The 19,271-nt window shown below is 42.6% G+C and overlaps 1 protein-coding gene across 1 annotated transcript in view; it reads right to left on the bottom strand.

The window, feature by feature from the left end:
- Positions 1 to 11,122, bottom strand: part of cemip2 (cell migration inducing hyaluronidase 2) — a 69,098-nt gene extending 57,976 nt beyond the window's left edge. The window contains exons 1-4 of the mRNA XM_084181387.1: positions 10,921 to 11,122; positions 9,051 to 9,395; positions 8,717 to 8,857; positions 6,391 to 6,958 (exon numbers count right to left, since the gene is read on the bottom strand). Coding sequence (XP_084037513.1) covers positions 6,391 to 6,958; positions 8,717 to 8,857; positions 9,051 to 9,375 — 1,034 coding nt within the window. The 5' untranslated portion in view covers positions 9,376 to 9,395; positions 10,921 to 11,122. The remainder of the gene's footprint in view (positions 1 to 6,390; positions 6,959 to 8,716; positions 8,858 to 9,050; positions 9,396 to 10,920) is intronic.
- Positions 11,123 to 19,271: the final 8,149 nt, after the last annotated feature.

Genomic DNA, 19,271 nt, shown 5'->3' with positions numbered 1-19,271 from the left:
CGATCCCCGGGACCACCCATACACAAAAATGTATGCACGCATGACTAAGTCGCTTTGGATAAAAGCGTCTGCTAAATGGCATATTATTATCATTATTATTATCTCTGCAGCACTCCACCAATCTCAGATCTCAGTCTCAGATGATCCCGTAGGTGAAAAAGCCGGATGTGGAGGTCCCGGGCTGGCGTGGTTGCACGTGGTCTGCGGCTGTGAGGCCATTCGGACGTACTGCCAAATTCTCTAAAATGACGGAGACGGCTTATGGTAGAGAAATTAACATTCCATTATCTGGCAACAGCTCTGGTGGACATTCCTGCAGTCAGCATGCCAATTGCATGCTCCCTCAAAACTTGAGACATCTGTGGCATTGTGTTCTGTGACAAAACTGCACATTTTAGAGTGGCCTTTTATTGTCCCCAGCACAAGGTGCACCTGTGTAATGATCATGCTGTTTAATCAGCTTCTTGATATGCCACACCTTTCAGGTGGATAGATTATCTTGGCAAAGAAGAAATGCTCACTAATAGGGATGTAAACAAATGTGTGCACAACATTTTAGAGCAGTAAGCTTTTTGTGCGTATGGAACATTTCGGGGATCTTTTATTTCAGCTCATGAAACATGGGACCAACACTTTACATGTTGCGTTTATATTTTTGTTGAGTGTATCATCATCATCATCAACATCTGATGATCCCATATATCCAGTGGTAACGTAATAAAATACCTTTCCTTTGCGCAACAACAACTGTCTGTCCTGAGCTCACTGGTGCTGGAAGCTCCAAGGGCCTGGAATAGGCTAGTTGATAACGTACAATGTTACAAGTTCACTAGAGACAGCTTCCAGCTAGATCCAGTTGAATGATTTGATACAATGTTGCACTTCACTAATGATCGCTCAAGTCAAGACATATAGAAAGGGAGGCAGACAGGCTGAATAGAGAGATGAATGTGATTGAAAGAACCAGAATTTATCAGTATACATTTACATTTTAGTCATTTAGCAGACGCTCTTATCCAGAGCGACTTACATTTTTCACACAGTTGAAGTCGTGCATACAGTTGAAGTCGGAAGTTTACGTACACCTTAGCCAAATACATTTAAACTCAGTTATTCACAATTCCTGACATTTAATCCTAGTAAAAATGCCCTGTTTTAGGTAAGTTAGGATTACCACTTTATTTTAAGAATGTGAAATGTCAGAATAATAGTATAGAGAATGATTTATTTAAGCTTTTATTTCTTTCATCACATTCCCAGTGGGTCAGAAGTTTACATACACTCAATTAGTATTCGGTAGCATTGCCTTTAAATTGTTTAACTTCGGTCAAACGTTCCAGGTAGCCTTCCACAAGCTTCCCACAATAAGTTGGGTAGATTATGGCCCATTCCTCCTGACAGAGCTGGTGTAACTGAGTCAGGTTTGTAGGCCTCCTTGCTCGCAAATACCTTTTCAGTTCTGCCCACACATTTTCTTTAGGATTGAGGTCAGGGCTTTGTGATGGCCAATCCAATACCTTGACTTTGTTGTCCTTAAGACATTTTGCCACAACTTTGGAAGTATGCTTGGGGTCATTGTCCATTTGGAAGACCCATTTGCGACCAAGCTTTAACTTCCTGACTGATGTCTTGAGATGTTGCTTCAATATATCCACATAATTTTCCTTCCTCATGATGCCATCTATTTTGTGAACTGCACCAGTCCCTCCTGCAGCAAAGCACCCCCACAGCATGATGCTGCCACCCCCATGCTTCACGGTTGGGATGGTGTTCTTCGGCTTGCAAACCACCCCTCTTTTTCCTCCAAACACAACAATGGTCATTATGGCCAAACAGTTCTATTTTTGTTTCATCAGACCAGAGGACATTTCTTCAAAAAGTACGAACTTTGTCCCCATGTGCAGTTGCAAACCGTAGTCTGGCTTTTTTATGGCAGTTTTGGAGCAGTGGCTTCTTCCTTGCTGAGCGGCCTTTCAGGTTATGTCGATATAGGACTCGTTTTACTGTGGATATAGATACTTTTGTACCTGTTTCCTCCAGCATCTTCACAAGGTCCTTTGCTGTTGTTCTGGGATTGATTTGCACGTTTCGCACCAAAGTACGTTCATCTCTAGGAGACAGAACGCGTCTCCTTCCTGAGCGGTATGACGGCTGTGTGGTCCCATGGTGTTTATACTTGCGTACTATTGTTTGTACAGATGAATGTGGTACCTTCAGGCGTTTGGAAATTGCTCCCAAGGATGAACCAGACTTGTGGAGGTCTACACATTTTTTTCTGAGGTTTTGGCTGATTTCTTTTGATTTTCCCATGATGTCAAGCAAAGAGGCACTGAGTTTGAAGGTCGGCCTTGAAATACATCCACAGGTACACCTCCAATTGACTCAAATGTCAATTAGCCTATCAGAAGCTTCTAAAGCCATGACATCATTTTCTGGAATTTTCCAAGCTGTTTAAAGGCACAGTCAACTTAGTGTATGTAAACTTCTGACCCACTGGAATTGTGATACAGTGAATTATAAGTGAAATAATCTGTCTGTAAACAATTGTTGGAAAAATTACTTGTGTCATTCACAAAGTAGATGTCCTAACCGACTTGCTAAAACTATAGTTTGTTAACAAGAAATGTGTGGAGTGGTTGAAAAACGAGTTTTAATGGACTCCAACCTAAGTGTATGTAAACTTCCAACTTCAACTGCATTTTCTACTGTTTTTATTTCTCTGCTTTATTTTTATTTAGTTGACAATGGAAGTTATATCTCTGAGTTCCATGCGCTCATTTAGGCTATTTAGCCGCCAATGATCACGGTGTATCAACGTGTCCATATGGCAGAGGCTGGTGCTCTTGCATTAGTTTAATTTTATATTTGTATCATTTGAATTACCAAGTGACATGATTTTGATAAATGAAAACATTATTATTGAAATGAAACTGTTCCACGAAAATGTGAATATGAAAATCATAACTGGCACGCAGATCGGTAGAAATGGTAGGATAAATTGTTTGTTTCCCCAAACTTGAAACTCATGACCCGCCTATAATGTTTTTATAAAATAATTGCCTCCACGTTTCTATGGTCAGATTTACAAGCAAGGTAAGGCATGCCTCAAAATATGAAGTAAAACATTCAGGTTTCAAACAATTATGTATGTTTTCAAAATGCATAATGTCTCCAGTTCACATTGCAAAGTGATGGGTGAGACGCTGATAGCCTACCGTTGTTTTTTTTCACGGTCAATTTGGCAGGTAACAATTGTATTTACCGGCTTTTCATTTATGATTATTTTGGCCAAAAGCCAGCAATTACCAGCTAACGGAAACCATGGTGTGTGTGTGCAAGCTTGCGTGTGTGCATACTCTATAAAGTGCGCGTGTGCAATAACTCGATTCGCCCTTGCACTTCTTCTAAACAACGCCATTTTTTCAAACTTTGGCAAAGGGTACAAACACTGACAAATACCCTGAACCCTGCTAGCTAGCATATTGGATGACTGTCATTCGTATTCCATTCACCCAGCTCAATGTAACATTGATAGGTTTAAGCTACTACATGATACTTCCCATACATTTTCCCTATACCCATCACAAGGTTGCTACAACCTAGCCTATGAATTAAAGTTTACAACGTAGGTGCACAGGTCGAGAGAAATTTTAGAAATCAAGATGACAGACATTGAAACATTCAATACCGCCTTGCACCGCCTGCATCTAGCTGATCTAGGGTGTAATCATTAGTCCAACAGTTGCAAACGAGAGTTTCTATTGGTTACATTCAGTTATGTTTATTCCCGTTTCATTCAGTTTGCTTCCGTTTAAGAAAGGTTTTTTTGAATACACCCCTGATCACACGCAAACACAGTTCACTTTCATAGCAGCCACATACAAACAGCATGATCCCTTTGATCGTAGTATTCCTTCTCGCATCTATGTGCTCTCTTCCTCTCACCTTTTCCCTTCGCTTGTGTACTTCAGCGCACAACACATCAGCTTTCTGTGACCAGGCGCAAATCCTTTCCAAGCCATACCTTCATATCATAACCGCTACACACAGCCTACATCCTTGTCACCATATTAAAATCATATTCAAAATAGCTACTAGACCTAATGCGTTAGTAAACCTGCTATAAACATTCAGTAGAGTGTACAGTCAGCAGCAAGCAGTTTAGCAGTTACACCGGCGGGCCCCGGTGGCAATAAATTAATCAAACCAAAAGCTTACCTTGGAAGAGTTCCAGTGTTGGATAGCCAGCTAGCCAACATAGTATCCCTCTCTGTTTGAGCTGGGTGTTTGAGTAGGCTAAACTAGCTAGCTGCATCTGCTAGCTGTGAAAGTGAAAAAAATACAACGAAATATACCTCTCCCTCTCTCGCGTCTCCTTCATTTTTCAAGATATGAATTTGTTAAACTGTTCAACTATTGTCTTTCTCTCTTTGAGTCAATTACTCACCACATGTTATGCACTGCAGTGCTAGCTAGCTGTAGCTTATGCTTTCAGTACTAGATTCATTCTCTTTGATTGGGTGGATAACAACATGTTCATGCTGCAAGAACTCTGATAGGTTGGAGGACGTCGTCCGGAAGTTGTCATAATTACTGTGTAAGTCTGTGGAAGGGGGTGAGAACCACAAGCCTCCTAGGTTCTGTATTGAAGTCAATGTGCCCAGAGGAGGACGGAAACTAGCTGTCCTCCAGCTTCACCATGGTGCTACCCTACAAATTGGTGTTGAGGCTACTGTAGATCTTCATTGCAAAACAGTGTATTTTAATCAATTATTTGGTGACATGAATATATTTAGTATAGTTTCACTAGTTTTATAAAATTCCCTTCCTCCTCTGAGGAGCCTCCACTGGTGTGCACCTGTCACTTGCGCCCCTTCCCCCGCCTCTCGGTCCTCTCCCCGCTGCTGCAGCAGCGAGTGAGGTTAATTTATTAAATTGGTTCCTTGTTATTAAATGACACCACAGCACGCCAAGGCATAAATAATAATAACAAACATTCTAAAAATGTTATCTACTTTACTGTGTTTTTTCTGTGCGGTTTAATTATTTGTATTTTATTATTTTTTATTAATCAGTTCATTTTTGTTCTCCTTCACGATTTTGTTTGCTTTGGAGAATTGATCATGGCATGAGAGACTGAGGGACAGCATAAGCGTAAAAAATAATGTAAAAATTTTTTTTAAAGCGAATGCGCAAATTAACATGATGTCACTACTACGTTGTGACGTCATGTAGCGACTTCTAGCGACAAATGGAGCATCCAACAGCTACTTTCCTTGATAATAGTTGGCAACACTGTGGAGACGACCTGATTCACTGAACTTCTCCTCAAAGAGGTCGTATTTATTTTGGGAGATCGCAAATTCAACTTCTACATTCAAGACAGGAGAAACAAATTGATTCAGAAGATAAAACACGTTTCTTTTAGTTACTATTTTCTCCACTTGTTTCTATTACTTTCTAGCACGTCAAGCTAACTTACATAGTAGGTAACTAGCTAGCTTTGTAGCCATGGATTGTGCACATTCCATTGTTTAGCTAAGTAGCTAGCTTTACACCTAGCTAGCTGGAACCAGGGCAAATGCTGTTTACATTGATATCCATAATGTATTAAGCACTTAAGGGACCTCATAGGCATCCTTAACTTTTTCACTTAATTTAAGGGGGAAAATCGCCTTAAAATGTTTTGTGCAACTGACTTAAAGTTAAGTAAACTTTAAATAAAAATATATGGGGAAAATTAACTTAAGATGTTTTATGCAACCGGGCCCTGAGCTCTACACCTAAAACAGTGAGATACCCAAAACTAGACTATTTGAATGGTTTTACAGCAGAGCACAAAAAAACATAATTTGTCCTCTATTCAAGTCACTTGCATTGCTAAAGGTCTGTATTTAAGTGAACATGATGTATGTTTCTCTATGTTCAGGGGAGACAATGTGTTTTTGACCTGTTCGGGAACTCTGTGTGAAGGCGAAAACGACTGAGTCAGCTCATTTTGCACAAATCTGGGAAGCATGCCTACTTAACTCTCCAGCCGTGCACTTCCTGACGGAATTTGGACAGATGCTGCTGGCAGATAAAATTAGATTCTGCTGGCAACGGTATTGAAGGAAAGGGTGCGCCTCAATAAGACATGAATGATTAGGCTTGATCTTGAAGGACAGAGTAAAACAAACCCTCTATCACCCCCATGAGATGGGAAGTATAAACAGTTACACACCCCTCCAGACAGTGACGATTTTCCTTTGATGATGCGCTACACGCTGTGATGCTCCCAAATTAAATGATTCTCTTGCACCACCTACGACTCCATCTCAAGTCATCGTCTACCTATTCTTTACCAAATTCATTAAGTTATATTGATTTTGTGTTCAACTGTATTGTTACCTGTATTTGAGATCATGGACGTACGTACTACCAAGCAGGTTCTGGATGGTTCTCTTGGTCTCGTCCAGCAGGCTCTTGACAGCCGAGTCTCCCACGGCCAGCGTGACGATGCGCCTCGCAGGCAGCGACTGGAGCAGCTGCGTGAGCCGGCGGCTGTCGTTGCGTGACTCGTGCGTGTCGTAGCGCTCGCTGAACAGCACACTGGCCGTGTCCTGGTCCACCACACGCAGGTTGATGCCACGGCTAAAGTTGCGCTGGAAAACATAGCCCCCCGTGGCTAGGCCAGAGGAGGGAACGCTGCGGGTCAGGAGGGTCCACGACAGCCTCTCCATCCCGTGAATCTCCAGGGTTGCACCTCCACGCACCCCGATGAACTTCCGTCCCAATTCCGGTACTTCAGCTACAGACTTCTCGTCCGAACGGCCCAGCAGGGCGATTGTGGCCTGGGAGCGGTAGCGGCATTTGGGGGCACCGATGTGCAGCGAACCCCCATCTTCAATCAGCACATGGCGCGTCCTGAGAGTGATGTTTTTGGAGCCCTCAGTATTGTCTGCAAAGACCACTCGGCCTGTGTGGAGACAAATATAAATTATAAAACATAAAAACAATCCGTTCTGCAGAGCCTATGTTCTTAATGTTACTTTATTGAGAAAGACATTATCCTCAACTTCATCTCGGAACCCAGTGCCAAATATTGCATGCTCTGACTATTTTGTTACGTTACAGCCTTATTCTAAAATTGATTAAATTATTTTTCTTCCTAGTCAATCTACACACAACACCCCATAATGACAAAGCGAAAACAGGTTGACACATTTTTGCAAATGTATTAAAAACAAAAAACAGAAATACCTTATTTACATAAGTACTTAGACCCTTTGCTATGAGACCCGAAATTGAGCTCAGGTGCATCCTGTTTCCATTGATCATCCTTGAGATGTTTCTACAACTTGATTGTAGTCCACCTGTGGTAAATTCAATTGATTGGACATGATTTGGAAAGGCACACACCTGTCTATATAAGGTCCCACAGTTGACAGTGCATGTCAGAGCAAAACCTATGCCATGAGGTTGAAGGAATTGTCCATAGAGCTCCGAGACAGGATTGTGTCGAGGATCAGCTCTGGGGAAGGGCACCAAAACATTTCTGCAGCATTGAAGGTCCCCAAGAACACAGTGGCCTCCATCATTCTTAAATGGAAGAAGTTTGGAACCACCAAGACTCTTCCTAGAGCTGGCCGCCCGGCCAAACTGAGAAATCTGGGGAGAAGGGCCTTGGTCAGGGAGGTGACCAAGAATCCGATGGTCACACTGACAGAGCTCCAGAGTTCCTCTGTGGAGATGGGAGAAACTTCCAGAAGGACAACCATCTCTGCAGCACTCCACCAAAGAGGCCTTTATGGTAGAGTGGCCAGACGGAAGCCACTCCTCAATAAAAGGTACATGACAGCCCACTTCGAGTTTGCCAAGAGGCACTTAAAGGACTATCATACCATGAGAAACAACATTCTCTGGTCTGATGAAACCAAGATTGAACTCTTTGGCCTGAATGCCAAGTGTCACATCTGGAGGAAACCTGGCACCATCCCTACAGTGAAGCATGGTGGTGGCAGCATTATCCTGTGGGGATGTGTTTTTCAGCGGCAGGGACTGGGAGACTAGTCAGGATCGAGGATAAGATGAATGGAGCAAAGTACAGAGAGATCCTTGATGAAAACCTGCTCCAGAGCGCTCAGGACCTCAGACTGGGGCGAAGGTTCACCTTCCAACAGGACAACGACCCTAAGCACACAGCCAAGACAACGCAGGAGTGGCTTCGGGACAAGTCTCTGAATGTCCTTGAGTGGCCCAGCCAGAACCCGATCGAACATCTCTGGAGAGACTTGAAAATAGCTGTGCAGCGACACTCCCCATCCAACCTGACAGAGCTTGAGAGGATCTGCAAAGAAGAATGGGAGAAACTCCCCAAATACAGGTGTGTCAAGCTTGTAGCATCCTAACCAAGAAGACTCAAGGCTGTAATCGCTGCTAAAGGTGCTTCAACAAAGTACTGATTAAAGGGTCTGAATACTTATGTAAATGTGATATTTCAGTGTTTTATTTGTTATAAATTTGCAAAAAATTCTACAAACCTGTTTTTGCTTTGTCATTATGGGGTATTGTGTGTAGATTGATGAGGGGAAAAAAACTACTGAATCCATTTTAGAATAAAGCTGTAACGTAACAAAATGTGGAAAAAGTGAAGGGGTCTGAATACTTTCCGAATGCATTGTACTTCTGACCTAGCCGGAAACAGCAATCAGACCAGAGAGAGGACCTAACCTACCTCCTGATTGGATGGTTAGGGAGTATAAGGTGGCAGAAGAGTCCAATCGAAACAGATCTCCCCTCCGAACGACCATGGCCTTCTCTGGGTTGTGACCTGGGTTCCAGCTGCTCAGGGAGGAGCTGTGGTCTGGACAGTTCTCTGTACACACAGACAGGACCAATCAAAGACAACATCACTGACATAGCACATAGATAGAGCAAAACAGGGTATGATAGGTCATTGACTATAGTTCAGTCTATGATTCCTGTGGAGCAATGGGCCTAAGTACCTTAGCCAGGTCAGTATTAACAGCTCATGACACTCTCATACTCACAGACAAACACACACTCACCGTCCAACACGTCTCCACTGGTGAGGCTGAGGATGAGGATGAGCGAGAGGAAGAAGGCCCCCAGGGAGACACCGAAGCAGATTAAGGTATTCTTCCTCAGACTCTGAGCACGCTCTAGGCGCTGGCCTTCCTCTGATAGGCTAAAGGTCGCCCGGCGCTCAGGAGGCGTGCCAATGGGCTTCAGGGGGGGATGGGGTGGGGCCTTGGTCGGAGGCGGGGAGCGGACGGGTACGACCCTGCCGGGGACGAATCCTGCCGACCGGTGGATACCGTTGGACGGGGCCACAAAGACAGGGGAGTAACTGGGGCCATCGCTTATCTGCATGGTATCTGTCTGCTACCTACCTACAGACACACACACACAGAGAGACAGAGAGAGAGACAGAGAGACACAGACAGAGAGAGAAAGAGAGAGAGATATAAGAGGGGGGCAGGGAGAGAGAGGGAAGAGTGAAAGTGGAAAAATCATGAGATCTTAAACTCAGGGAAACAGGCAATGAGCCAGCAAGCCTTTACTGTTTTCCTCAGGTGGGGAGTTTAGTTGAAATGTATAATTAATCCGACCATCCAGGACAATCCCCTGGAATTGTTTGTTTAGAGGGAATGACCGTGGCTGCCCTTGTCCAGAGTAATGAAGGAGATGTTCAATGTATTTCTATATTCTGAAGCCACGTTAAAAGAGAACACAGACGGCACCAATTTGAGTACTAGAGGAAAACGGGTCTGACTAGCCAATAATTTAATAGTTAGGCCTAAGCCTATGTCAGCAACAGTCCCATCATACATGAGCATCAAACTGTGTTCTTTCAATGAGATAAACATATTAACCATACATATGTGCTTCATACACATTCAATACATTCCTTTTATCAGAAATTCAAGTTATGAAAGGATTAAGTAACGGACTGGGTTAATCATACACCTCTGCAACAGAGTAGAGTGAAATAGAGTGAAATAGTAGAGTAGCATGAAGGATGTAGTGGTGGATTTTGGTCACATATCTATTTTAAACAGTGCTTTACAGGTGGATACACACCTCTGTCTCCACTGACAGAAACACGTTGCATCCATACATGAAGTAACTTTTGAACAACATGGAGTGCGCAGTTTGGTAAAAAAAAAAAAAAAGGCAATATAGTACCAAGCACCCACTTTTTAATATGCAATAATCATAACATTCTTCTGTTAAATATTCAGTCGCTTGGTCTGCATAGGCTACAGACAGTGGTGGAAAAAGTACCCAGTTGTCATACTTGAGTAAAAGTGACCTTAATACAAAATGACTCAAGTAAAAGTGAAAGTCACCCAGTAAAATACTTAAGTATCAAAAGTAAAAGTAGAAATCATTTCAAATTCCTTATATTAACCAAAACAGAAGGCACAATTTTCTTGTTATTTTTTATTTATTTACGGATACTCAACACTCAGACATAACTTACAAACAAAGCACCCCGCCACCCAAAAAAAAAATATATATATAGAATAATAATAATAATAATAATAATAATAATAATAACAAAACAAAAATAGAATTTGTGTTTAGTGAGTCCGCCAGATCAGAGGCAGTAGGGATAACCAGGGATTTTATCTTGATAAATGCGTGAATTGGACTGTTTTCCTGTCCTGCTAAGAATCCTAAATGTAACCAGTACTTTTGGTTGTCATGGAAAATGTATGGAGTAAAAAGTACATTATTGTCTTTAGGAATGTAGTGAAGTAAAAGTAAAAGTAGTAAAAAATATAACGATTTAAGTAGTACTTGAAAGTATTTTTACTTAAGTACTTTACACCACTGGCTACAGTGGGAAAATTCTATCATCATCACCCGGGGCTGATTGCGGTACCATCGGAACAATGTGAGGTCTCCTACCTTTCACGGGATTAATCTGTGATTTCACTGGCCATTCGCTCTCTTCCCAACAGCAAGCGTTGTCCCGACGCGTGGACTGACGGAACTAATAATTGGAAAAGTCAATAGTTTGCGTTCTGTGTCCTTTTTATACTTTTACATGGTGTTTTGCTTCGGGGCTGTAGACCGCCAGCCCCCTTCCTATGCGCGGCTTGGAGAGAGGAAGTGAGAAGGAAGGAGCGCACGGCCTCGTGGGAGGAGCTTGAGTTGACTCGCACTGCCGCCACCTGCTGTCGCACGAGCGGAGGACAGGGCACAGGCCAGGGAGTCGTTCTTCTTCTTCTTCGTGTGAATTTCCGGCAAGACTCTTTTTTTGCGTATTATAAACCCTGGATGACTGACAGGGGGCGCTGTATTGAAGCCACTGCACAGCCATCTTGGCACTCCTCCATTTAAATAAATATTTTGGAAGCTATATAAATGCATAACTAATATTAGTTTTTGAGAACTTTATTCTATTAAATTATTATTCTTAATGCATACTTTTAAATTATATTATGTGAGCTAAACAAAAATGAAAAAATATATTTGAAAACATTCCTTAAAGTATTTGTTTAGAGAGTACTAATGTTCCTGTCCCAACTACAACAACAAAAAATACATGTAATTTTGTCCTTGAAACATTTAATTGAAATGCTGCATAATTTCATTCATTCCTATGGATGACTGCTCCTACTGGGGAGTGCCAATATGACCGACCAGTATCTCTAAAGCCTCTCAATGGCCAATACATAGCATCAGCAATCCAGGATTTATATGTGTCATTGATTGCTACCTTTTTCAGTTTAGAATGGGATTTCCACAACAAAAAAACTACAAAAAAGAAAGAAATGGGAATTAAAAAATGTATAATTGCACCATCCACTAACCCTGCACCTATTAAACCAAAACCCCCTCCTTATCCCACTACTTTTCCCTAACCATTCATACTCCTGGCCACCAGCCTGGGAGGATGGGACTCGTTCTTTCAACACCTTCTGTAACTCTTCTGCAAAGGGTAACCCAGCCATGAGCTGCCCAGCTACGCAGAACTCCCAAACAAGCTAAATGTCCTTTATGCTCTCTCTGAGGAATATAACACTGTGCCTTGCGTGAAAGCCTCTGTTTTTCCGGATGACTGTATGATCTCGCTCTCCATGGCTGATGTGAGCAAAATGTTTAAATAGGTTAAGAATCACAAGGCCACCGGGCCAGACGGAATACCAGGGTGCGTTCTCAAAGCATGCGCAGACCAGCTGGCAGGTGTCTTCACAGACATTTTCAATCTCTCCTTGTCCCAGTCTGTAATCCCAACATGTTTCAAGCTGACCACCATTGTCCCTGTTCCCAAGAGCTCCAAGGTAACCTGCCTAAATGACTGTCACTGTGTAGCACTCATCTGTAACTATGAAGCGCTTTGAACGGCTGGTCATGACACACAACACCACACAGAAGGCTGCTGAGGGGAGAACGGCTCATAAAAATGGCTGGAACGGAGCAAATGGAATGGCATCAAACACCTGGAGACCATGTCTTTGATGTATTTGATACCATTCCACTAATTCCGCTCCAGTCATTACCACTAGCCCGCTCTGCCCAATTAAGGTGCCACCAACCTCCAGTGCAACACCATAATTCCGGACACCATATACCCACTCCAATTAACATACCGCCCCAACAGATCCAGGGATGACGCAATCTCAATTGCACTTCATACTGCCCTCTCCCACCTGACCAAGAGGGGAAATAACTACAGCATGTGAGAATGCTGTTCATAGACATACAGCTCAGTGTTCAACATCATAGTGCCCTCCAAGCTCATCACCAAGCTAGGGACCCTGGGACTGAACCCCTCCCTCTGCAACTGGATCGATCCTGGACTTCCTGACAGGTCGGCCCCAGGTGGTGAGGGTAGGCAACAACACCTATACCATGCTGACCCTCAACACGAGGTCCCCTCAGGGGTGCTTAGTCCTGTATACTCCCTGTTCACCCACAACTGCGTGGCCGCGCACGACTCCAACACCATCATCAAGTTTGCTGATGACACGACGGTGGTAGGCTTGATCACCGACAGCGATGAGTCAGCTTACAGGGAGGAGGTCAGAGACAGCAGTGTGGTGCCAGGCTAACAACCTCTCCCTCAACGTCAGTAAGACCAAGAAGCTGATTGTGGACTATAGGAGAAAGAGGGGTGAGCATGCCCCCTTCCACATCGACGGGGCTATTGTGGAGCGGGTCGAGAGCTTTAAGTTCCTTGGCGTCCACATCACTAAGGCTGGGGTTAGGGTGTACACCGAGAGGAGAGACCTAGAGGGGATACCGGAAGGGGAGAAAGAATGGAGCTAATGTTCTGGTGCCGTTCAGGCAATTTAAAGTATTGATTGGGGACTTATTTGTGGAGGAATGTATCTGTTTTTCTGGGTGATTTGTGACGTGAGGAAGTTACAGACACACAAATATCATAACCCCCCCAAAATGCTAACCTCCCCTGTTATTGTAATTGTGAGAGGTTAGCATGTCTTGGGGGATAGGATATTTGTGCGTCTGTAACTTTCTCACTCATCATTATTCACCATCCATTCAGGATTATCCGTAATCATGGTAGCATCCACATTAATGTGGAAGTGTTTAGAAACATATTCTATTCTTTACAATACAAGTGACTCCAAAATGACACACTACATTATTTACCATTCATTTCTATTGGGCACAAAATAACCTGAAACACAACCAAAACAAAGTGCAAATGCATCCAACAAATTTGAAGAGTCACAAGCTTGATGTAGTCATTGCATGCTATGAACATGGGAACAAATACTAAACATTTGACTACTTGAATACACATATAAGTGAATTTGTCCCAATACTTTTGCTCCCCTAAAAAAGGGGGATCTATGTACAGAAGTGCTGTAATTCCTAAACGGTTCACCCGATATGGCTGGAAATACCCTCAAATTAAAGCTGACAGTCTGCACTTTGACCTCATAGTCATTGTTTGATTTCAAACTTTTGGAGTATAGAGCCAAAAGAAGAAAAAATGCTTCACTGTCCCAATATTTACGGAGGGCATAATATGTATATTTCTGTTGTATATACAGGGCACAAGTTTACCGTTTTTTCTTGCAGCTGGTGCATTTTTTCGTCAGTGGGGGGCCAGGGAGTCCTTCAGTGATAACGTAAATAATCACGGTCCAGTGGAGGCCTGGAGGAATACACCCCAACCGCAGCCTTATCAGTTCAACCCGTAACTAAACATAGGCTTCATACCCTAGCCCCCCAGCCGATCTTCTCTAGACTCCAACCCATAGTAGGTTATCTGAACCCAAGGCCCAGCCAAATGTGAGAATAACAACCTAGGCTAATGCAGCCTAGTTGTCTACTATTATCATCGTATGTAGCGAATTCAGGGGGTAACCCCGGCTGGGATTTGAACCCTGGTCAAGCTACTGTCAACAATACCTTGGCCGACATGCCAAGAGATCCAAACCCCTTGACAAGGTAGCTAGGTGTTGCGTTAAGGTCGCTACACTACCCCCTTCCTTCAGAAGAGCTTGTCCCCATGCATCTCTACACCAAGTACTTCATGTGTACACGCCTTTGCAATGGCCTCACACACGCTATCTCGCTTCTGACACGAACGTAGTGAATAACTGGGGTATCCCCGAACGGGACTCAAACCCTGGTCCATCGACTGTTAACCCAACACCTTAACCAAGCCGTTATGTCAACAGATCTGAGCGTTGTGGGAAAGTACTTTTTCTAATAACCAAAGAAGAACCTTCAGGGAACGTTCTGGGAACGTTCTGTGCTAGCAGGGTATTATCATCTTGTAAGAGAAAATAATAGCCAATTTGAGTCAGTTGAAATTGTGCAACATAGAGAGACATAACACATCAGTAAGCCTTGTAATAAGACGTCATAATAGATCTTAGTACATACTTAGATCAAGTAATTTAGAAGTGTATAATTTAGGACTGTAATAATTTTGAACTGTATTTTTACACTGCCTTCTAACCTGAAGGCCTGAACATCGTCCTTTTTGTTGTTAACTTCTCTTCTTCTCTTTTCTTGTAAACTGCTTTCTGCTTCACTCCCACTACAGCACTACAGCTGGATGATCTATTGTCCCCCCTTTGTTTTCTTTGCATTCACCCAGTTTCCCATATCTTCGGTAGTTATTTGGGATGCAAGGTGATTTGTAGATCAGTGATTCTGCTTGGTCCAGCAATATAGTCGATCTTGAACACACAGGTTTTATTTGACCTTCAAGCAGCACAAAGGTGAAGTCAGAAGACCAAACTCTTTGTCTTTAACTAATACATGTGGAACAACTCCATTCAGACTGTGCAGTAGATTGACCAGATGTGTATTTATGAAGGGTACTCCAAAATCCTTGTCTTCGAGACATTCATTCTTACTGGCTCTGCTTGTATATGCCTGTTTATGACAAGTCAATGACGTTTGATATCTTAGGCAACAATATATCTAGTAAAAGCATTGAATGCATGTTTAACCACAAAACTCAGGACTTACATCTTGTTCTTGCATTTAGTGTCTAATTAACATGACCCTGTTGAATAATGTTCTTATGACAGCTAAAAGATTGGGAAAGCAGTTTTTAATTTCTGGTTTGCCCTTTAAAAATATTGATAAACCTTCTTCACCTTCAGCCTGGACTAAGGGTAGGCACTATAACAATTGTTAATTTTGTGATAAAAGCAACACATTTGGCAGAGGTAGATACAATACATCACCAAAAGTATGTGGACCCCCTTCAGATTAGTGGATTCGGCTATTTCAGCCACACCCGTTGCTGAAATGTGAAATCTCCATAGACGAATATTGGCAGTAGAATGGCCTTACTGTAGAGCTCAGTGACTTTCAACGTGGCACCGTCATAGGATGCCACCTTTCCAACAAGTCAGTTCCTGAAATGTCTGCCCTGCTAGAGCTGTCCCGGTCAACTGTAAGTGCTGGTATTGTGTAGTAGTTGATACGTCTAGGAGCAACAACGGCTCAGCCGTGAAGTGGTAGGCCACATAAGCTCACAGAACGGGACAGCTGAGTGCTGAAGCGCGTAGCGCGTCTGTCCTCTGTTTCAACACTCACTACCAAGTTCCAAACTGCCTCTGGAAGCAATGTCAGCACAATAACTTTTCATCCTGAGCTTCATGAAATGGCTTTCCATGGCTGAGCAGCCACACACAAGCCGCAATTGGACTCTGGAACAGTGGGAATGCGTTCTCTGGAGTGATGAATCACGCTTCATCATCTGGCAGTCCGACTGACGAACACTACTGAATGCATAGTGCCAACTGTAAAGTTTGGTGGAGGAGGAATAATGGTCTGGGTCTGTTTTTCATGGTTCGGGCTTGGCCCCTTGGTTCCAGTGAAAGGAAATCTTAACTCTACAGCATACAATTACATTCTAGACGATTCTGTGCTTCACACTTTCTGGCAACAGTTTTGAAAATACCCTTTCCTTTTTCAGCATGATAAAGCCCCCGTGCACAAAGCGAGGTCCATAAAGAAATGGTTTGTCAAGATCAGTGTGGAAGAACTTGTCTAGCCTGCACAGAGCCCTAACCTCAACCCCATTGAACACCTTTGGGATGAATTGGAACGCCGACTGCGAGCCAGGCCCAATCGCCAGTGGTGGAAAAAGTACTCAATTGTCATACTAATAGAAAATGACTCAAGTAAAAGTGAATGTCACCCAGTAAAATACTGCTTGAGTAAAAGTCTAAAAGTATTTGGTTTTAAATATACTTAAGTATCAAAAGTAAATGGAATTGCTAAAATGTACTTAAGTTTCAAAAGTAAAAGTATAAATCATTTCAAATTCCTTATATTAAGCAAACCAGACGGCACCATTTTCATGTTTTTTTAAATTGACGAATTGCCAGGGGCACACTCCAACACTCAGACATAATTTACAGGTGAAGCATTTGTGTTTAGTGAGTCCTGCAAGATCAGATGCTGTAGGGATGACCAGGGCTGTTCTCTTGATAAGTGTGTGAATTGGACAATTTTCCTGTCAAAATGTAACGAGTACTTTTGGGTGTCACAGGAAAATGTATGTACATTATTTTATTTCAGAATGTAGGGAAGTAAAAGTAAAAGTTGCCAAAAATATAAATAGTAAAGTAAAGTACAGATATTCCCAAAAACTACTTAAGTAGCACTTTAAAGTATTTTTACTTAAGTACTTTACAACACTGATGACAGCTTTGCACACTCTTGGCATTCTCTCAACCAGCTTCATGAGGTAGTCACCTGGAATGCATTTCAATTAACAGGTGTGCCTTCTTAAAAGTTAATTTGTGGAATATCTTTCCTTCTTAATGCGTTTGAGCCAATCAGTTGTGTTGTGACAAGGTAGGGATGGTATATAGAAGATAGCCCTATTTGGTCCATATTATGGCAAGAACAGCTGAAATAAGAGAAGAGAAAGGACAGTCCATCATTAATAAGACATGAAGGTCAGTCAATACGGAACATTTCAAGAACTTTGAAAGTTTCTTCAAGTGCAGTCGCAAAAACCATCAAGCGCTATGATGAAACTTGCTCTCATGAGGACCGCCACAGGAAAGGAAGACCCAGAGTTACCTCTGCTGCAGAGGATACGTTCATTAGAGTTACCAGCCTCAGAAATTGCAGCCCAAATAAATGCTTCACCGAGTTCAAGTAACAGACACATCTCAACATCAACTGTTCAGAGGAGACTGCATGAATCAGGCCTTCATGGTCGAATTGCTGCAAAGAAACCACTACTAAAGGACACCAATAAGAAGAAGAGACTTGCTTGGGCCAAGAAACACAAGCAACGGACATTAGATTGGTGGAAATCTGTCCTTTGGTCTGATGAGTCCAAATTCGATATTTTTGGTTCCAACCGCCGTGTCTTATGAGACACAGAGCAGGTGAACGGATGATCTCTGCATGTGTGGTTCCCACCATGAAGCACGGTGGAGGAGGTGTGATGGTGCTTTTCTGGTGACACTGTCAGTGATTTATTTTGAACTCAAGGCACACTTAACCAGCATGGCTACCACAGCCTTCTGCAGCAATACGCCATCCCATCTGGTTTGTGCTTAGTGGGACTATAATTTGTTTTTCAACAGGACAATGACCCAACACACCTCCAGGCTGTGTAAGGGCTATTTGACCAAGGAGAGTGATGGAGTGCTGAATCAGATGACTTGGCCTCCATAATCACCTGACCTCAACCCAATTGAGATGGTTTGTGATGAGTTGGACCGCAGAGTGAAGGAAAAGCAGCCAACAAGTGCTCAGCATATGTGGGAACTCCTTCAAGAAAAGCATTCCAGGTGAAGCTGGTTGAGAGAATGCCAAGAGTGTGCAGAGCTGTCATCAAGGCAAAGGGTGTTTACTTTGAAGAATCTAAAATCTATTTTGATTTGTTTAACACTTTTTGGGTTACTACATGATTCCATATGTGTTATTTCATAGTTTTGATGTCTTCACTATTATTCTACAATATAAATAGTAAAAATAAAAACAAACCCTTGAATGAGTAGGTGTGTCCAAACTTTTGAATGGTACTGTATATTTTTTAAATAAAACAGATTTTCACTCTTCTCAGTAATGCATATGTAATGGAAAATGGCTGCATTCTTGTTAATATGATTTCCTGTTTGATTTTTATGAATAAGCTTTTCATCATATCCCCAATTTGCACAAATTACTTACTTGCCAGCTTGCAATACAATATTTCAACCACTAGCAGATGTACATATGCATGGTCTAAAGTTTGCAGGGAGGTGAGCACATTCTCATGTCAAGTTAATTTTTATAAATGCTAACTTTTGAGTGAAAAATAGCGCATGCACATTTTGGGGTATATTTTGTACTTACGTCACGGTTTATTAATGAGGCCCCTGGAGTTTGCAAAAAGGCACGTGAAAGACTGATCATAAGGCAAAAGATTCCATGAGCTGATGAGACAAAAATTAAACTCTTTGGCCTGAATGCAAAGCACTATATCTGGAGAAAACCAGGCACAGCTCATCACCCGTCTAACACCATCCCTACTGTGATGCATGGTGGTTCCAACAGTACAATGACCCCAAGCATACAGCCAAAGCAACACTGGAATGGCTTCAGAACAAAAATGTGAATGTTCTTGAGTGGCCCAGCCAAAGCCCAGACTTGAATCCCATTGAAAATCTGTGGAAATATCTGAAGATTGCGGTTCACCGCCGCTCCCCATCAAACTTAACGGAGCTTGAGAAAATCTGCAGGGAAGAATGGTAGAAAATCCAGATGTGCAAATCTGATACAGACATACCCAAGACGACTCAACGCTG

This window comes from Coregonus lavaretus (genome assembly GCF_964263955.1).
Source record: "Coregonus lavaretus genome assembly, chromosome: 17".
In the NCBI taxonomy this organism is placed as follows: domain Eukaryota; kingdom Metazoa; phylum Chordata; class Actinopteri; order Salmoniformes; family Salmonidae; genus Coregonus; species Coregonus lavaretus.
The sequence above is the reverse complement of the archived record's forward strand: the minus strand, read 5'-3'. Positions and strand labels throughout refer to the sequence as shown.